At 39.0% G+C, this 19859-nt stretch overlaps 2 protein-coding genes and 1 long non-coding RNA gene across 3 annotated transcripts in view; 1 reads left to right on the forward strand and 2 right to left on the reverse strand.

The window, feature by feature from the left end:
• Nucleotides 1-5177, reverse strand: part of sos2 (son of sevenless homolog 2 (Drosophila)) — a 32614-nt gene extending 27437 nt beyond the window's left edge. Inside the window, exon 1 of the mRNA XM_089003602.1 lies at nt 4204-5177. Coding sequence (XP_088859728.1) covers nt 4204-4287 — 84 coding nt within the window. The 5' untranslated portion in view covers nt 4288-5177. The remainder of the gene's footprint in view (nt 1-4203) is intronic.
• The window catches only part of LOC148893266 (uncharacterized), a 115356-nt gene that overhangs the window by 77836 nt on the left and 17661 nt on the right, over nt 1-19859 (forward strand). The window lies entirely within an intron of this gene.
• Nucleotides 8056-19779, reverse strand: l2hgdh (L-2-hydroxyglutarate dehydrogenase). Its single transcript, XM_089004343.1, has 10 exons — nt 19588-19779; nt 18526-18641; nt 15454-15605; nt 13993-14124; nt 12341-12503; nt 12226-12260; nt 10777-10944; nt 9626-9783; nt 8613-8744; nt 8056-8543 (listed from the first exon to the last, which is right to left on the reverse strand). The coding sequence occupies exons 1-10, from the start codon at nt 19671-19673 to the stop codon at nt 8348-8350; spliced, it is 1338 nt and encodes a 445-aa protein (XP_088860469.1). The 5' UTR covers nt 19674-19779; the 3' UTR covers nt 8056-8347.

Here is a 19859-nt window from a genome sequence, read left to right on the forward strand (position 1 = left end):
TCAAGTCGTTTAATGCTGGCACTATGTTCCAACTGTTGAAATGCTGATGAAACCGGACACTCCATTCCATCAAACGACAATCAAAAAGACAATAAAATAATCCAGTATAGTTTATTTCTGTAATTAGTTCATTTATTAGACATAAAATAAGGTATAGTTTGTGTAGTTCTAAGGCCTAGAAAATTAGAAAGTAGAAAATTATGTTTTCCGGGGACCTCGGAACGGATTATTCTCATTTTAATGGTTTCATATGGGAAATAAATTTTGGCATACACATTTTTCGCCTTACACACTGTCTGGGAACCAATTAAGTTCGTAAGCCAAGGTATCACTGTACCTTTATTTGACGTTTAGTTGCTGTTCGACTTTAGTCTCATAGGTGTCAGCGACGTGTTAAAACGAAACGAGCGTGTGACAAAATGTCCGCCTTCAGTGGATGCTAATGCTAGCGAGGAAGAAATGTTCTCGATTCATTTGCTGATATCAACAAATCCCGTTTTGACGTGTCGCCTTCCTTTAGGTGTCACTTGTATGAAAAAAAAACAAAAAAAACAATTGAATATCTGATGAATTAATTACATTGGTCGCACTTTTTTTTTTTTACAATATAACTTTGATGAATGTGCGAAAATGGAGGTCACTGTTAACCAAGCGAGCTCGTAGTGGTACCTTTCAAACGGTGGCCGGCAAGGCCCGTTTGTTTAACCCGACATGGCCAAAGGAATGAGAAAACGTTACACGCGACTATTGATGCCAGTGAAAGGGCAGACGTCGGGAATGCACAGTTGTTATTAACGCCGACGTGTCAGACGCTAAATGAACCCTGTTACGCAGTCGCCGACGCGAGTCGCCGCCATCGTCCAGAATAGCCGGAATCGAGACGCGAGCGTAAAAGCACGCCGGCGTCGAGACAGAAACGCTGCTCGTGATCTGTTTGACCAAAATGGCCGCTAGCTGCCATCACCGGCAAAATTCGTCAATGCAAATTTGTACTGTCAAGAGAGACAGAGAGAGGGAAAGTGAAAACTAGCTAGCTAGCTAGCCACATAGCTATAGCCATTTCGTCGACACAAATATGTAACAGTCAAGAGAGAAAGAGCAAAAAAGTAGCTAGTTTGCTTGCTACCCACATATCTATACAGTGAGACCTCAACTTACAAACACCTTAACTTACAAACGTCAAATGTATGAAAATTAAACCTTATAATAAGCACTATTTTCATAATACACACCCACCAAGGCTGGCGGAGTGATCTTCGGCGGAAGCACACGACCGAACAGCACCAACAGTCCTTATGACTCTCCTCTCTATGTGACTCTCCTTCCATAAGCCATCAACGACCATCAAAAAGGTCAATAAAACTTTATTTTACAGCACAGTTTATTTCTTCAATTACAGTCCTCATGCAATTCCCTTTGACCTTCGACCTCCAACGCCATTCCATCAAGCCATAAATGACCATCACAAATGTAAATAAAGTGACTTTATGATACAATGCAGTGTATTTCATTCATTGCAATACAATAGCACATTTATTATACATAGAATAAGGTATATTGTGTGTAGTTTTAAGGCTTATTTAGTTGAAAAGGAAAGCCGGGAACGGATTATTCACATTTTAATGGTTTCCTATGGGATTTTTTTTTTGAGATACACACTTTTCGCCTTACACACTCTGTCTGGGAACCAATTAAGTACGTAAGTTGAGGTCTCACTGTATAGCTAAACCACATTGCTATTTTGTCGACGTAAATATGTAATTGTTGAGATAGAGTGAAAAAACTAGCTAGCTAGCTAGCCACATAGGTAGATAGCTAAACCACATAGCTATTTCATCAACGCAAATATAGTAACTAGTAGAGAGAGAGAGAGAGAAAACTAACTAGGTAGCCACATAGCTACATAGCTAAGCCACATAGCTAATTCGCAGACACAAATATGTACTGTAACTGTCGAGAGACAGAAGGGGGAGAGACAGAGCGAGAAAACTAGCTAGTTAGCTAGCCACATAGCTATTTCGTCGACGCAAATATAGAACTGTCGAGAGAGAGAAAAAAAACGAACTAGCTAGCTAGCCACATAACTAGATAGCTAGAAAACATATCTACAGCTATTTCGTCGACACAAATATGTAACTGTCAAGAGAGAAAGAGACAGAGAGAAAACCTAGCAAGCTAGCCAGCCAGCCACATAGCTCGATAGCGAAACCATATAGCTATTTCGTCGACGCAAATATGTAACTGTCGAGAGAGATAGAGAAAGAAACTAATTAGCTACCTAGCTAGCCACATAGCTAGATAAATAAGCCACACAGCTATTTTGTCGAAGCAAATATTTAACTGTCGAGAAAGAGAGGAATAGCTAGCTAGGTAGCCACATAGCTAAGCCACATAGCTATTTTGTCAACGTTAATATGCAACTGTCAAGAGAGGGAGAGGCAGGGAGAAAACTAGCGAGCTATCTAGCTATGAATTAAGCATTTGGTTCATGAACAGGTGGAATTTGTTTCTGTAGCTACACATTAGCTAGCTATTCAGCTTGCTAGCTAGTTAAACTTATTCAAGTAATTGAGCGACCGTGTAGAAAAAAAACAGAGTCGGCAAGGAGGGCACCTTTGAAATGAAGCAGTTGACGAGCAAATTTCCTGCCCGCTTCCCATATTCTGCCTAGCAACAGGTGATGGACTATTGATGACCTCTGCAATGTCAATGTCAGTCGCAGGGTCAAAAGTATAAAGTGCGTGACTGCAGCGCTTGCGTAACAAGTTAAGACCGAGCGAGCGCCGGATTGCCCGTCTGGCTGTGAATGAGTTAGGCCTTCAAAAATTATACCTGTCAAACAAAATGTTACTTTTTATTTTGTAATCTTTTTTGGCAATGATTCCTGATCTATCCATGTTTATTCCTATATACTAATTTTCATATTTGATTTTTTTTTGTCACGTTTATGAATTACACGTTAGATTCAGGAACAGGTGGAATTACTTTCTGTAGCTACACATTACAACACATTGCAAAAACATCATTCTAAGTCCATCTAGAAATAATTAAAAAAAAAATAAACAAAAAATATTTTTTAAAAAAATGTGCCAGGACAAATAATCGAAAATTTTGAAATATGCATCAAAAAAGTTTAATGCCATTTCCATTCCTATTCGTCACGGTCCATCAATGTTGCAGCCACTGAGGATATTTATTATTTTATCTGGCATGTGTTTGGGTTATCAATGTTAAAATTAATGTGTGGTTTATGTTTCACTGTGTTTTTATTTTCATTTATTTTATATTATTTGATTTTATTTTATTAAACGCAAGCAGCCAACGACAACTTGGTGTCAAAACCAAAAAAGGCATCACGAGAGCCACGTCGAGCATGAGAACGCTGCCGTTGACGACAACGATGATGATAATAATAATAATAATAATAAATAATGATGATGGTTGCAAAGGAAGCTGTGATCCTGCTGAGCAAGTACATTCAAATTAAAATGACTTCCCCTTACGGAAGTTTCATTTACAGTAAGCCCTTGGGAACCATTTTTTGGGCTTCTTCAATGGACAATGCGACACACGCATTGGCAGAAAAAGTCTCAAGTTTGTTGAAATGTCCATCTTTGTTTGTATGTTCAAATGCAAGACCAAAAGAAATCATTCCGCAACATTTTCCTGCCATTTGTGTGACCTATCATCGTTACATAAGATGTTCGATATTTGGGAGAAAAAAGCCCCCTCTGGGGCCATCACGCGAGATGGTCGTAAGTCGAGCTGGGCGCTAGTTGGGTGTTACCTGTATATAGATTTATATGATCACAGTATATTTTTTTCCTACATAGTTCCTTGGCCACCAAGATTCTACCAAAGCACTACTTTGGTCGAAATCAATCTGCCTGATTCCCTTTCGTTCCCAGACACGAAAACGCCACCAAAATAATCAATCGTGGTTGTTATTCGAAAAACAGCAAATGGGTGAGCTTTGAGCCTCACGAGTGAATATCGAAGCGAGTTTTGGTAACATTTGTTGGTGTGCCCAGGAATGATCACAACCATCAATAAACGGTTTAAAACAACAAGAACGCATAACTAGTTGCCATTTAGCACATATGAAGCCCGAGGGGTGAACGCGACAGTTTGTTTTGGTGTGCAAAAGTTAAACACGAACATCAGGAGACGCGTTGTCGTCGTTGCTTGCAATTTTTTTTTTACCTTGCGTAGTGCTTGCACGAAGAGGCCTCTCCATTTGTGACTGTTCTCGTCACTGGAAAAGTCGTAGATCTGCTGGGGCTGCATCGCTGCTGCGGCTCCTGGCGTTGCCGTACTCCGGCCCGAACTGTCAGCATCGGCCCCGGCGGATTGTTAGCCCCCTTTTGTGGGTGGGTGGGTCAGTCCAGGGCGGCGGGCACAGCTAGAGACTCCGTCGAACGCGACCGGGTGGCTTCAAGTGTATACGAACCAGGCTGGTGGGGGTGTTTTTGAAGGGGTTAAGGCGGTGAAAAGAAAGCTACATTGGGGGGTTAAGCACATGTAGCTCCGGGGTCCTCTCGATAGCAGCCAAAGCTAACGAGAGGGTTAGCCCACCGTTCGGTGTAAACACGGCACGGCGCGGCTAACTCGGAGGCTAACGGCTAACAACAAGATGGCCAAGCGACACCGTCGCCGCTTGATAAAATGATCACAGGCACCTTAAGTCGAATCGAGTGGCGGCATCGGGGGTAGAAGAAGGCCGATGTCGAGGCAAAAATGGAAACGCGGTCGATTTCTCGGTCGCCTTTCGAAGACACCTGTAACGCTTAGCACGTTAGCTCGGCGGAGGGAAGCCGCCGCTGGCCTCCCGACGAACAAGGCACACTTTCTCCGCCGTCACACGCGGACATCTTTTGCCGATTGGAAGCGTTAAAAATACAATTCTTATCCTCTCTCTCGAGAAATAAACAGTAGTAGAGCAGTAGTCCAAATGTGAATCAATCCAAAGGCGACACGGTCAAGTTTCGTCGGGGGGGGGGGGAGGACGAACGAACGTCTTCGGTGGCACAGAAGGAGGAGGAGGCGGCTAGGGCAGTCGGGATGGTTTTTGATACGCTTTGGGAAGTCGGACAAGATGTTCGTTCGGGGCAAGTCCGCCGGTCTACCGACTGGACTCTTTACGGCCCCAAAAAAATAACATCTCTTCCGATTAAAATGTGCGTTATGGAAACATTTATGTCTTGCTTTCTTTATTCGTTCGATGAGCGCTTATTATATATACAACGTTCGACGTTACATAACAAATACTTTTAGTATTTCCAAAGGCAAGATTCTTCTAATAACGTTGATCTCTATGCTGAAAAAAAATCCTTAAACTGCCATAAACGTGAAAGTTAGAAAGGCACGCAAAAACAAACCACCACAAAACTATTAAAATACCGAAAAAAAGAATTAAATTTCCATACATTAAAAAAAAATGTTGAGAAATATCTATCTATATTCCACAGACGCCCTTCTGTATCATTTAAACGCTATTTTTCGACGTTAGTTCCTACATTTATTGATCATCATTTTTTACTCATATATGCATATCCGTTTAAAACACACACATACTGTACGTGACTGAAATGCCTTTAAAACGATGGTAATTTTTACTAATATACATTTAAAAGCGCTTATAAATGAAATGTATTATTATTGTTTAAGTCGTCATTTTACCTGTTGATGCTCGCACGCCCCCTAGTGGACAAACACGGTACAGTACTTCTAAAATGTGACAGATTACAGTATCCCCTCGTTTCTCGCGGTTAATGGGGACCAGGACCATGGCGATAGACGAAAATCCGAGATGTGATATAATAATAAACAGTAAAAAAAAAAAACAATAAATATAATAAGATGGGCTGTAAACCGTGAGATATCGTGCTTTCATTGGGTGACGTCAGCGCTGGGAACCAATCAAGCTACAGCCATGTATGAAATCATTGAGTCATTTGGCATTTGTTTAAAAATTCTGTAGGTTTTTTTCCTCCCTGAAACCATAGGGATCATTGTATTGTACAGTATATTTAAAATAATACTGTACTCAGGAATACGTCTGTGTAAGCGCTCAGTCGTACAGGAGTGGTCCATCGATGAGAAGGTTTCTTCAGCCGTCATCTGTACTTTTTTGAAGGTGTCGGACGTTTCGCTTCTTATCCAAAGGGCTTCATCAACGAACTAATTTTTTTGCTGGTAATTTGTATATATATATATATATATATATATATATATATATATATATATATATATATATATATATATATATAACTACCAGAGGACTACTCCCTGCGGCGACACTGATTACCTCTATTGTCCTGCCTGAGTATGAGGTCTACGACTGGCCTGATTGCCCCATTTGCACTGGTATCACCTCATCAGCATAACTAAGCCTATGTTGCCTAAGAATGCTTGTTGTAGGAACGATCCAAATTGAAACTTTTTGCCGTTGAAAAATACTTTTGTCTTTATTGTATAAAAACACAGTGACCTTCATTTGTCAAAACAAATTGGATGTGATTAATTGCATGGATGTAAATAAGACATACGTCAATATCTTTGAGCTGTAATGTAAAGAACAACTGACACCTCTGGACAAGTTGTGTCCATAATTTGTAAAATGACTTCAAATGACTTCTACTGAGCGTATTTTACAAAGATACCTTTTAAAGGACAACCGACGTCACTTTTTTGTTTTTTAACTGACATCAGAAAAATGTTTTATAGCATCTAAAATACCCAAAACACGCAGTATGATATTTTTATTCAAATGCAAAACACCAAAAAAAATGACTTAAAGTGTCCAAAATCAGCAAAAAAATTGAGCTGCGAATTGGGCAATTTCAGAAAGTCCCGCCCCCAGTTCGTGACGTCACGCCAAGACGTCTTGCATTGCTGGAGAATCAAAAAAAAATGGCTTCAGATTCGGAGAATATGCTTTCTTGTTACTCATCCAGTTATGAATATGATTCAAATAGTTCTGAAGAGGAAAGCATACGTGTTTGCAATCGATTAAAGAATTTATTCCATGCCATTTTGAGGCAACATTGGTGGGAAATGTCTCACCCAAAAAGAAGCACAAAATGGTTACCTCCTGTGGCCACCTACGTTTCCACAGGCTGATGAATTCCTTATATGGAGCTTGGACGCCCTCTTCTGGCGGCTTTTGGGTGCAACACAAGGTTTTCAGACCAAACAAGTACAGCAAAATACATTGACGTGATGGAAGGACTGCTACAATGTGTCTTTTTTTCGGTCAGGGGCGTTCCTTTAGTGACATCACGTACGGACTCGTCACCAACTCAAAAACAAGACTTCCTGAATATTCAGCGCGAGTCTTAAAAGGTAAAATATAGCTATATGCGGTGGAATCTTATTAAAATACGCTGAGTAGAAGTCATTTGAAGCCATTTTACAAATTATGGACACAACTTGTCCGGAGACGTCGGTTGTCCTTTAAGCACGCTTGAGTATATCAACAAAACAAAAGAAAAACTTGCCCTGAAAATCCACCTCTCACCTAATGGGTAAGTAAAGTGCATTCTTGCTCAGAGTCTAAAACTATGCGATATTAGCACTGTTTTTTGTTGTCTTTGGTTTTACGGTTTCGTGCCATTTTTATCATGGCAATAAGTCACTGAAATAGAGTTTGGCATGTTCAAAAATGAACATTGCAATGAATTGCTTCATGTCACAAAGAGGGTACAACAAGTGCTGAAGAATGAATGACTCTGTGTCTTTGTGTTGTCATATTATATAATAGCTAGCTATCTATTTGCTGTCTATTTGCCATCTAGCTGGCTATCTATTAGCTATCTAGCTAGCTAGGCATCTGGCCGGCTAACTGTTAGCTAGTAGGCTCACTTTCTATCTATTTGAGTTATTCCAGGTTGAGTGAACGCTAGCGCGTGTGGCTGCCGCTGCTCACCCATAGAAAAAAAAACTTATTCTGTGACACGCTATCTAGCTATTTAGCTGGCTACCTAGCTAGATAGCTATTTGCTGTCTATTTGCTATCTATTAGCTACCTAGCTGGCTAGTTATCTAGCCGGCTAGGTGTTAGCTAGCTGGCTCGCTTTCTATTTGAGTTATTCCGCGTTGAGTGAACGCTAGCGCGTGTGGCTGCCGCTGCTCACCCGCAGAAAAACTAATCCTGTGACTGTAAAGTGACGTTGAGAGTTTTGAAAGGTGCTTAGAAATGAAATGTATCATTATGAATCCGTTCTTAAATAAAATATATATAATAATAATAATAATAATAATAATAATAATAATAATAATAATAATAATAATAATAATAATCACAGCGGCCGCCAAAAGCAACATCCTGGTTACCCGGATGCCGCCATTAAAGCGCGAAGCGCCGATCCACCTCGTCGGCGACCATTTCGGCGATGGCGAGCGAGGAGGTGGCGGCGGGCGAAGGAGCGTTACGGACGTGTAGCACGCGGCTGCCCAGGTCGCCCACGCCGCCATCGAATACAAAGTCGTCCACCAGGTTGCCGTCGCGATCCAAGGCCTGCGCTCGCACGCCGGCCGGACCCCTAGGACCAAACGGTAATCAGGCTACAAAATGACATTTCACGTCCGTTCTTGGATTATTTTTTTTTTACCTTAGCACGTCGCTACGGGATAATTCTGGGATGTATTTTTGCAGGATTTTAACCTGCGCCCCGATGAAGATGCCTCGGTACATCTCGCCGATGCCGTATGTGATGTTCTTCAACACCAGCTTCTGAAGACCTCTGACACAGCAAAGTACACATTTGAAGAAATGACAGCGCTATTTTTTTTATTTTTACGTCTGTGTAAGCTCTCAGTCGTACAGGAGTGGTCCATCGATGAAAAGGTTTCTTCAGCCGTCATCTGTACTTCTTTGAAGGTGTGGTTCGTTTTGCTTCTCATCTAAGAGGCTTCGTCAGCAAACTAAAAATTTGCTGGTAGTTTCGGCCCTATATATATATATATATATATATATCCCTACTGTCCAGACAAGGCGGTGCCGGACTCTGCTATGATAGGTCCCTGCTCTCAGGTTGAGGGGAGCAGAGGACTACTCCCTGTGGCTACACTGATTACTTCCATTGTCCTGCCTGATTGCCCCATTTGCCCTGGTATCACCTCATCAACATAACTAAGGCTATGTTGCCTAAGAAGTCTGTTGTACGGACGATTCAAATTAAACCTCACCCCACCATGGCGAATTTGTGAAGGGTTTTGCTGTTTTATGAAAATAGCTTCTTTTACACACCTTTCAAACTAAAGGGGAGTAAAAGAAGCTATTTTCATAAAACAGCAAAACCTGTTTTATGAAAAAAATAGTCCTCTGCTCCCCCCAACCTGAGAGTAGGGACGTATCATAGCAGAATCCGGCACCGCCACGTCTTGACAGTAGGAATATATATATATAGGGGCAAAAATACCAGCAAAAAAATAGTTTGCTGACGAAGCATCTTGGATAAGAAGCGAAACATCCGACACCTTAAAGGAAGTACAGATGACGGCTGAAGAAACCTTCTCATCAATGGACCGCTCCTGTACGTCTGAGAACTTACCCAGACGTCAGCGCAAATTGTGTTTTTTTTTTTGCGACAAATCAGCCGGATGTAACGTTAGCGGGACCAACCTGAACGACAGCGCGTCAGCTAAGTCTCTCACGTTAAAGTCGTAGATTTTGTATCCTTCCCTCTTGAAGGCCAGCACGGCGTTGGGTCCCAGCCAGATGCTGCCGTCCATGCGCGGCGTGAAATGGACGCCCAGGAAGGGGAAACGAGGATCCGGTACCTCAGGAAAAAGATAAAAACGAATGTTACAACAATAGAAATACATTTTCACTGAAATGAAATAATAATAATACATATCAGCCCATTTCCAACGGAGCTTGTGCGCCATCTTGTGCATTTTCTGGGCGCTACATTGGAGTCCAGAATTGATACGGAAGGACTTCCTTAATCGATTACAAACATTTATGCTTTCCTCTTCAGAACTATTGGAATCATATTGGTAGAATTTCATACCATGACAAAACTGCTGTCTAATAGCTATCTGGCTGGCTATCTAGCTAGCTAGCTATCTAACTTGCTATTTGGTTTCTATTAGCTACCTGACTGGCTATCTAGCTAGCTATCTATTGGCTATCCATCTAGCTAGCTAGTTAACTTTCTATCTATTTGAGTTATTCCGGGTTGAGTGAACACTGGCGCGTGTGGCTGCCGCTGCTCACCCAAGGCAAAAAAACGTATCCTGTGACTGTAAAGTGTCCTTGAGAGTTTTGAAAGGCGCTTAGAAATGAAATGTATTATTATTATAACTGGATGAGTAACAAGAAATAATCTTCTCCAAATCTGAAGCCATTGTTTTGATTCTGGAGCCAGGCAGTTTGTGAAGGAGTATCCTGGCGTGATGTCACGAACAAGGGGGCGGGACTTTCTGAATGTGCCCAGTTCCAAGCTCATTTTGTGGCATTTTTAAGTCATTTTTATTGGTGTTTTGCATTTGATTAAAAATATCAGCCTGCGTGTTTTGGCTATTTTAGATGCTATAAAACGTTTTTCTGATGTCAGTTAGGAAACAAAAAAAAGTGTGTCGGTTGTCCTTTAAACACACAACCTGATAAAACAATTATCGTGAAATTCCTCTTTCCACTAAGATGCGATATGAGAGGGAACACGAGGGCAGGAAAAGTTTGGAATTCCACTCTGAGCAATAATGAAAACCATGTGGCCATTAAATGAGTTGTTATGCAACATTTTGGGAGGGGGTGAGATTGCGTCTTACGGGATAAATGTTGCCTTTGACCAGATAGTGCTTCTCCGGTTTGAGGACCAGATAATCTCCTCGGAAAGGGACGATGCGAGGCTCCCGACTGCACCCGGAAATCTGCGACAGGCGGTCCGAGTAGAGCCCCCCGCAGGTTAGCACGTAGCGGCAGCGTAGCTCGTTGCCCTAGTGGGTGGAGGGGGGTGCGTATGAAAACTATTCAATGATGTCTTATTCCAAACATTTCTTCTTTATTTTTAACTTATTCACTGCCAGACGATGTGCGAAAATGTGTCCACCCCAGTGCCAGGGTTATTGTCATGTTCACTCTAATTCCAGGACCCACAGAATATTGAGTTTTAGGGCTACATACATATTTAATCCAGCATTAGAAACCTTAGACTCTCTACTTTCATCAGAAAAAGAAAGAGTTAATTCCTAAGTTATATGCGCCTGGAGTTATATGATCTTGAAATGGGGGCATATTCATGTCATATTCACTCAAATTGCAGGACCTTCAAAATATTGAGTTTTAGGACGACAAACATTCAACGAAGTGTAAGAAACCTTGGATTCTCTTCTTTAATCAGAAAAAAAAGAGTTAATTCCTAAGTTATATGGGTTTGGAGTTATCTGAGCTTGAAATGGGGGCAGGTGTACAAAATACACCTGTCATTATCACTCAAATTGCAGGACCTTCAAAATATTGAGTTTTAGGATGACATCAACGTTCAATTTAGCGTAAGAAACCTTAGACTTTGTTCTTTAATCAGAAAAAAAGTTAATTCCCAAGTTATATGGGTCTGTAGTTATCTGAGCTTGAAATGGGGGCATATGTACAAAATACAATACACACATTGATTGATATAGCGCTTTAAACAAGTGGTGTAACAAAGCGCTAACATTGACAAAAGGCAAATGTTGCCCCCTCGTGGAAGGGAAAAACATTGCCAGAGGTCTGACCAGCGCTTTACCGGCACCCCCTCGCAAGAAAAACCCAAACAAATTAGGGAATGGCGCTCCACTTCATGCTTTTCAATTCCTAAATAAATTCGGGAATGGCAGCGAATTAGTTAATCGCTAAATTGGGGACGCTTTAATTGGTTGATTTTTGCAAATTATTTCAAAATAAAAGAAAAATGTGAAGAAGAAAAAAATCAACAAATATTTTTTTTGGGGGGTGTGATATTTTCTCCTTCAATTCACTTTCATCATTCTGGTACGAGCGCTATTTTGTGGCTATGCGCTACTAGACCCAAAGTTCCTCTATTGGCTCGTCAGTACATCAGTGATTCAAGTCGTTCTTTGCAGAGGATCAAGAAGGCCGCCTGTGAGCGTGATTATGTATTGATGCACCATTTCTTGTTATCTGTCATCTGCTTAAATGCTAACCACAGCGGTTACACAGATGCTAATTGTTAGCGCGCGGGCCAATGGCGTTTCTCACTGTATATTAGCATCTCTCACCTTCTTGTCTTTAATGGCAATTGGATGTTTGAGTCCTGGAAAGGACACGATGATGACATCATCAGTGTGCGTGTATACGCTTCTTCTTACATCTTCTTCTTCTACAACTTTTTACCTTCAGCGCCCCCCGCAGGGCTTTCGGTGGCCATGGAGATGTCACTGACTTCGAATTGCGTCACCACCTTGCCGCCGGCCTCCTCAAAATCTTTCCCGTACTGCAGCGCCACCAGCCGCCAATCAACGATGCCCGTGTTCGGCGAGTCCAGCGCCATGACGCCCTGACACAATAATTCCAACCAAGATAAAAAAATGGCCTTTAGATGGCGCAGTCTGGGAATTTCAACATAGCTAGCTAATGGTATGAAATCAGCATTTAGTGTCAATATTTCTGGATTTATTTATCTAGCTATGCAGCTATCTGGCTGGCTATCTCGCTAACTAGCTATTTGCTATCTATTTGCTGTCTAGCTCTCTGGCTGGCTATCTAGCTAGCTGACTGGCTGGCTATCTAGCTGGCTAGCTATTAGCTATCTATTGGCTAGCCAGCTATCTATTTGCTATCTATTCGCTATCTAACGAGCTTGCTGTCTACCTAGCTAGCTATTTTCTATCTATTCGCGATCTAACGAGTTAGATGGCTACCCAGCTAGCTATTTATTTGCTAGCTATTCGCTATCTAACGAGCTTGCTGTCTACCTAGCTAGCTATATATTTGCTATCTATTCACTATCTAACGAGATAGCTGGCTACCTAGCTAGCTATCTATTTGCTATCTATTCACTATCTATCGAGCTTGCTGTCTACCTAGCTAGCTATATATTTGCTATCTATTCACTATCTAACGAGCTAGCTGGCTACCTAGCTAGCTATCTAATTGCTATCTATTCGCTATCTAACGAACTAGCTGTCTACCTAGCTAGCTATCTATTTGCGATGTATTTGCTATCTAACGAGCTAGCTGTCTACCTAGCTAGCTATCTATTTGCGATGTATTTGCTATCTATTTGCTGTCTAACAAGCTAGCTGGCTACCTAGCTAGCTATTTGTTTGCTATCTATTCGCTATCTAACGAGCTAGCTGTCTACCTAGCTAGCTATCTATTAGCTATCTATTCACTATCTCTTCGCTATCTAACTTGCTAGCTGTCTACCTAGCTAGCTATCTATTTGCGATGTATTTGCTATCTAACGAGCTAGCTGTCTACCTAGCTAGCTATCTATTTGCGATGTATTTGCTATCTATTTGCTGTCTAACAAGCTAGCTGGCTACCTAGCTAGCTATTTGTTTGCTATCTATTCGCTATCTAACGAGCTAGCTGTCTACCTAGCTATCTATCTATTAGCTATCTATTCACTATCTCTTCGCTATCTAACTTGCTAGCTGTCTACCTAGCTAGCTATGTATTTGCTATCTATTCGCTATCTTACTGGCTAGCTAGCTATCTATTAGCTATCTCTTTGCTATCTAACTTGCTAGCTGTCTGCCTAGCTAGCTATCTATTTACTATCTATTCATTGTCTAACTAGCTAGCTATCTATTAGCAATCTATTGGCTAGTCAGCTAGCTTTCTATCTATTTGAGCTGGCGCGTGTGGCTGCCGCTGCTCAACCACAGAAAAACATATTCTCTGACTGTAAAGTGACCTTAAGAGTTTTGAAAGATGCTTATAAATAACATTTAGTATTATTATTATTATAATAACGACTCAACATGCTATCATTCACTTAAAATCAACATCAGCGCCAATCAATGGAACGTGAACCTTACCCTGCAGTACGGCTCTCGCTCTTTGATCCCTTTTGCGTCCACGATGCTGAGACCCGGCACGTTGTTCTTCACGCCTCGCTCGTATAACGCCTGGAGGCGAGGGATTTCTTCCTGATCCACTGCCACGATGAGCTGCAACAATACACGATACACACATTTGCGGCCAACAACGAGGCGCTCGAAAAAGTCACATCTGTCCCTCTCCCCCCCCAAAAAAAAAACATCTGAACAATCGGAATAGTAAAAATGGTTCTAATAGGCCACCATCAATTGCTACATACTGTATTTCTACTAAGTTTATCTAATTAGCTATCTCGCTAGTTATCAAGCTAGCTATTTGCTATCTATTAGCTATCAGCTATCTAGCTGGCACGCTAACTATTTCGCTAGCTACATATTAGCTATCTAGCTATCTATTAGCTACATGTTGGCTAGCTTTCTATCTATTTGAGTTACTTCCGGGTTGAGTGAACGCAGGCGTGTGTGGCTGCCACTGCTCACCCACAGAAAAAAATTATCGTGTGACTGTAAAGCGACCTTGAGAGTTTTGAAAGGCGCATAGAAATGAAATGTATTATTATTATTATTATTATTATTATTATTATTATTATTATTATTGAGTAGCTTGCAATTAGCGCATGACGATTTTTGATATCTGGTGGAAAAGTCATAAAAATTATGTAATGACTAAAATAACTTTTTGGGTGGGCTTTTTTTACGTGAGAATAAATACAAAGTATATTTGCCTTTTTGCACGACTGTATTTTTTTAAAATGTGATTTTTTTTTTCTTTTTGGCATCAATTTGCTTTAAAATATTTATTTTTAAAAAAAGCCCATTTTGTCTATTTTAAGAAGACTTAACATCAGCCAGCACCGTTTTTGATTGGGAGGAATGTCAGTGCCATTTGACTACCAGTGAACAGCTCTGGGGCGATTGTGCTTTTTTTGCAGTTGGATGGATGCATGGCTTGAAGAGCCCAAGATGAGAAGAAAGGAGCGTCAGCGCAGAGCGCCGATGCGTATGTCGCGGCTTGGAATTGAAGCGGATTTACAGTGCGTGGGACAGTAGATATCAGACAATGTCTTTTCATCAATGGATGCTACAGCTTCGTGTTTGCTTTCAACATTTAGCTTGTAGCAGATGTGCATATTTCACCATGACATCCCTGATCCACTGGTGAAAAGGAAGCTTTGATCCTCTCTTCTTTTTTCTAGATAGAGGGTGCAGCAAGTGCTTTAGATCGACTGACTGTCTGCGTCTTTTTGTTGTTGTTTTGACTTCAAGATGGCGTCGCGAGAGTGGCTGCCTTTACAGCAGCGCCTGTATTTGTTTTTCTACTTCTTTCTTTCCTTTCCTTTCATCACTTTGCTGCTGTAAATTGTGTCAATGTCTCCAGTGCAAGACTAATAAAGGCTAATCCTTAAAACTAATAAAGGCTAATCCTTCAATTGACTCGACCTTGCCACATTTCTTGTAGGGAAGTTGTTTCTTGTCGCAATAGTCGTAGGCCAACGCCGCCCCTCGCACGCACAGGCGAGCCTTGAGCGAGCCCGGCGTGTAGTAAATGCCGCTGTGGATCACGCCGCTGTTGTGGCCGCTTTGGTGCATCGCTGGAGGATGCAAAAAAGAAAAAAATACCAAGAAGAAAATGTATTTATTAATTTTTTTAGATGTCATTTGGGCAATTTGATTGAAAAAAAAAAATAGTTCCTCAAATGCACAAATATTGATGTAAATGATTTAACATGAATATAGTATCAATATTTATTTTATTTTTTTTTGGGGGGGGATTATAGCATTAGAACAAAATTCACCAATTAATTAATTTACATGTAAATTACATGAATGTTTGTATTGAATTACAGCATTTGAACAAAATTCACCAATGAATTAATTCACATGTAAATTAAATTTATTTTTTATTGAATTATAGCATTAGAACCCAATTCACCAATTAATTGACATGTACATTACATTGGTTTATTTTTATTGAATTATAACATGATAGCAAAATTCACCAATTAATTAATTCACATGTAAATTACATTGATTTATTTTCTTATTGAATTATAGCATTAGAACAAAATTCACCGATTAATTAATTCACATGTAAATTATATTGATTGATTTTTTTTAATGGAATTACAGCATTAGAACAAAATTTAGCAATTAATTAATTCACATGTAAATTACATTGATTTATTTTCTTATTGAATTATAGCATTAGAACAAAATTCTCCAATTAATTAATTCACATGTAAATTATATTGATTGATTTTTTTAATGGAATTACAACATTAGAACAAAATTCAGCAATTATTTCACATGTAAATTACATTGATTTATTTTATTGTTGAATTATAGCATTAGAACGAAATTCACCAATGTAAATTATATTGATTGTAAAAATATAAATTATATTGTAATTATATTGTATTGTATTGTGTATATATTGTAAATTGTATATTGTATTATATTGTAAATTATATTGATTGATTTTTTTTAATGGAATTACAGCATTAGAACAAAATTTAGCAATTATTTCACATGTAAATTACATTTATTTATTTTCTTATTGAATTATAGCATTAGAACAAAATTCACCAATTAATTAATTCACATGTAAATTATATTGATTGATTTTTTTTAATGGAATTACAGCATTAGAACAAAATTTAGCAATTATTTCACATGTAAATTATTTATTTATTTTCTTATTGAATTATAGCATTAGAACAAAATTCACCAATTAATTAATTCACATGTAAATTATATTGATTGATTTTTTTTAATGGAATTACAGCATTAGAACAAAATTTAGCAATTATTTCACATGTAAATTACATTGATTTATTTTCTTATTGAATTATAGCATTAGAACAAAATTCTCCAATTAATTAATTCACATGTAAATTATATTGATTGATTTTTTTAATGGAATTACAACATTAGAACAAAATTCAGCAATTATTTCACATGTAAATTACATTGATTTATTTTATTGTTGAATTATAGCATTATAGCAAAATTCACCAATTAATTAATTCACATGTAAATTACATTTATTTTTTTATTGAATTCTAGCATGAGAACAAAATTCAGCAATTATTTCACATGTAAATTAAATTTATTTATTTTCTTATTGAATTCTAGCATTAGAACAAAATTCACCAATTAATTAATTCACATGTAAATTATATTAATTGATTTTTTTTAATGGAATTACAACATTAGAACAAAATTTGGCAATTATTTCACATGTAAATTACATTGATTTATTTTATTGTTGAATTATAGCATTAGAACGAAATTCACCAATGTAAATTATATTGATTGTAAAAATATAAATTATATTGTAATTATATTGTATTGTATTGTGTATATATTGTAAATTGTATATTGTATTATATTGTAAATTATATTGATTTTTTTTAATGGAATTACAGCATTAGAACAAAATTTAGCAATTATTTCACATGTAAATTACATTTATTTATTTTCTTATTGAATTATAGCATTAGAACAAAATTCACCAATTAATTAATTCACATGTAAATTATATTGATTGATTTTTTTTTAATGGAATTATAGCATTAGAACAAAATTCCGCATTTATTTCACATGTAAATTACATTGATTTATTTTCTTATTGAATTCTAGCATTATAACAAAATTCACCAATTAATTAATTCACATGTAAATTATATTGATTGATTTTTTTTAATGGAATTACAACATTAGAACAAAATTCAGCATTTATTTCACATGTAAATGACATTGATTTATTTTCTTATTGAAAAATAGCATTAATGAGAAGGTTTCTTCAGCCGTCATCTGTACAAATGTGAAGGTTGGGGGGGGGGGAGCAGAGGACCACTCCCTGTGGCCCCACTGATTGTTCCTACATTCCTGACTAACGACTGGCCCATTTCCTCCACTCCCACCGGTATTACCTCATCAGCATTGTCTAACCTGTTTTGCCTAAGCAGGCTATTGTATGAACGATCCAAATTGAACCTCACCCCACCACACCGGTTTAATGAAGGATTTTGTTGTTTTATAAGAAACGTCCGAAACCTTCAAATGTGTACAGATGACGGCTGAAGAAACCTTCTCATCGATGGATGGACCGCTCCTGTACGACTGAGAGCTTACATAGACAAAAATAGCATTAAAACAAAATTCAGAGATTAATTAATTCATATTTAAATTACATTGTCATGACATAATTTATTTTTTTTGGATGATAATAATTCTCAGAATAAATTCACTTTCCCAAAGTAAAAAAAAACCCATCTTTTTTTTAATTTCAAGCTTTGAATTGTAAATTTTGACACAATATTAAAATTATTTACCTCATCAATGAATATCATTTTATTTATTTCATTGTATTGATCCGAATTTTGACAACAACAATGTTGTGTGTCAATCCCCAGTATGCCACCCCCCCCCAAAAAAAAAAATACTAAAAATTAAAATGCCTTTATACATATTTACAAAAGCTGAAAAAAAACATAGTTTTCCCCTCACAGAGTTCTTTCTCCTTCTCCAACAGGGTAAAGGTCAAGTTGGGGTGTCGCAGGACGAGTTCCCGGGCGGTGGCCAGACCCACGATGCCAGCGCCCACCACGGCCACATCGCACGTACTGGAAGAGAGCGCACGTTCATCGGTGACAATGACATACATTAAAAAGTGTCCCGACCCATATGGAGGCCCGCTTGTTGACAAAGCGGTTCAACGTCCTGCTGTCCTCCACAACCAGCATGACCTTTGAAACGTACAGCAGGACAACATCGTGCAATCTGTCGTAGCGTTATTAAGCATCCATTTTCTGCTTTGCTTTATCCTCACGAGGGTCATAGGTCATGGGTGGGGGGGCGGGGTGCTGGAGCCTATCATAACTGTCTTTAGTGAGTAAGCGGCGCGCATACCCGGAATTGGTTAGCAACCAATCGCAGGGCATGCATTGTCCACCAAACTTTTATATTGACAATTTTGAGTGTCCAATCAATTCGGTATGCATGTTTAAAATATGTGGGAGGAAATTGGAGTACTTGGAGAAAACCCACGCGAGGAAATGTATTCAAACCCTTAGAATTTTATACTGTGAAGTGGATCTGCACACCAGTTTATCGAAATGTCATCAATTAATTTTATTTTTTTATATTTTAATAGGCGTCAGTTATACGCGGTTTCTTTGACAATTTGCGGCACGGCCTGATCCTTATCTACCGCGAATAACGGGGGTCGACCGTAAAGCGTTGGTCTCAGGGGTGGGAGGGTATTACATAATCGCCCTGCCCCAAGAGCCTTCAGTCTGCTCGACTAATATAAAAAACATGGATGCCCTTGTTCTTTTAAAGTAGTTTTACGGGATATAAAAACAAAAACAAATCCAAAAATTACTTTATCGTTCAGTTATTTGCTAGTTATGCTGTAAAATACCCACCAGTGCAAACAGTTCAACAAAAGTTTCTCGAAAAGCAAAATATGTCGTAAAACTACATAAAAATAGTCACCAAAATCAGAAAAGTGGGGAAATTTATCGGGATTCTTTCTGTTATGTTTTTTTTTCGTTTTAGCTCTCTTACCTGTGCAAACGTCTTGTGCAGGTGTCATGTAGCAACTTAGCGCTAGCAGCCTTTAACGAAGCACTCGTGGCCACGATCCGTAACATGGCAACTTCTCGTCAAAAGTATTGCATAGAAAAAGAAAAGGACAAAGCTAAAAGTGTTTTGCAGCGATCGTTCCGCCTTCTCTTGTCACTTTCCTCCTTCTCCTCCTCCTCTTCCCTTCTCGGGTCATCGATGCCGCTAACTTCCTCCATGAAACCCAAAACCCGCGTTTAATCCCGCGAGAGTTC

Source organism: Hippocampus bargibanti, linkage group LG09 (assembly GCF_051943395.1).
Source record: "Hippocampus bargibanti isolate YZ-2025 linkage group LG09, ASM5194339v1, whole genome shotgun sequence".
NCBI lineage: Eukaryota > Metazoa > Chordata > Actinopteri > Syngnathiformes > Syngnathidae > Hippocampus > Hippocampus bargibanti.

Bases quoted from the DNA above. Each gene is read 5' to 3' on its own strand.
- l2hgdh (XM_089004343.1), bottom strand. From the start codon at position 19,673: ATGTTACGGATCGTGGCCACGAGTGCTTCGTTAAAGGCTGCTAGCGCT. The intron at 15,606-18,525 runs GTGAGGGGAAAA...TGCATCCTCCAG, and splicing joins GGAGAAGGAGAAAGAACTCT to CGATGCACCAAAGCGGCCAC. The intron at 12,504-13,992 runs GTAAGGTTCACG...TTATTGTGTCAG, and splicing joins AGCGAGAGCCGTACTGCAGG to GGCGTCATGGCGCTGGACTC.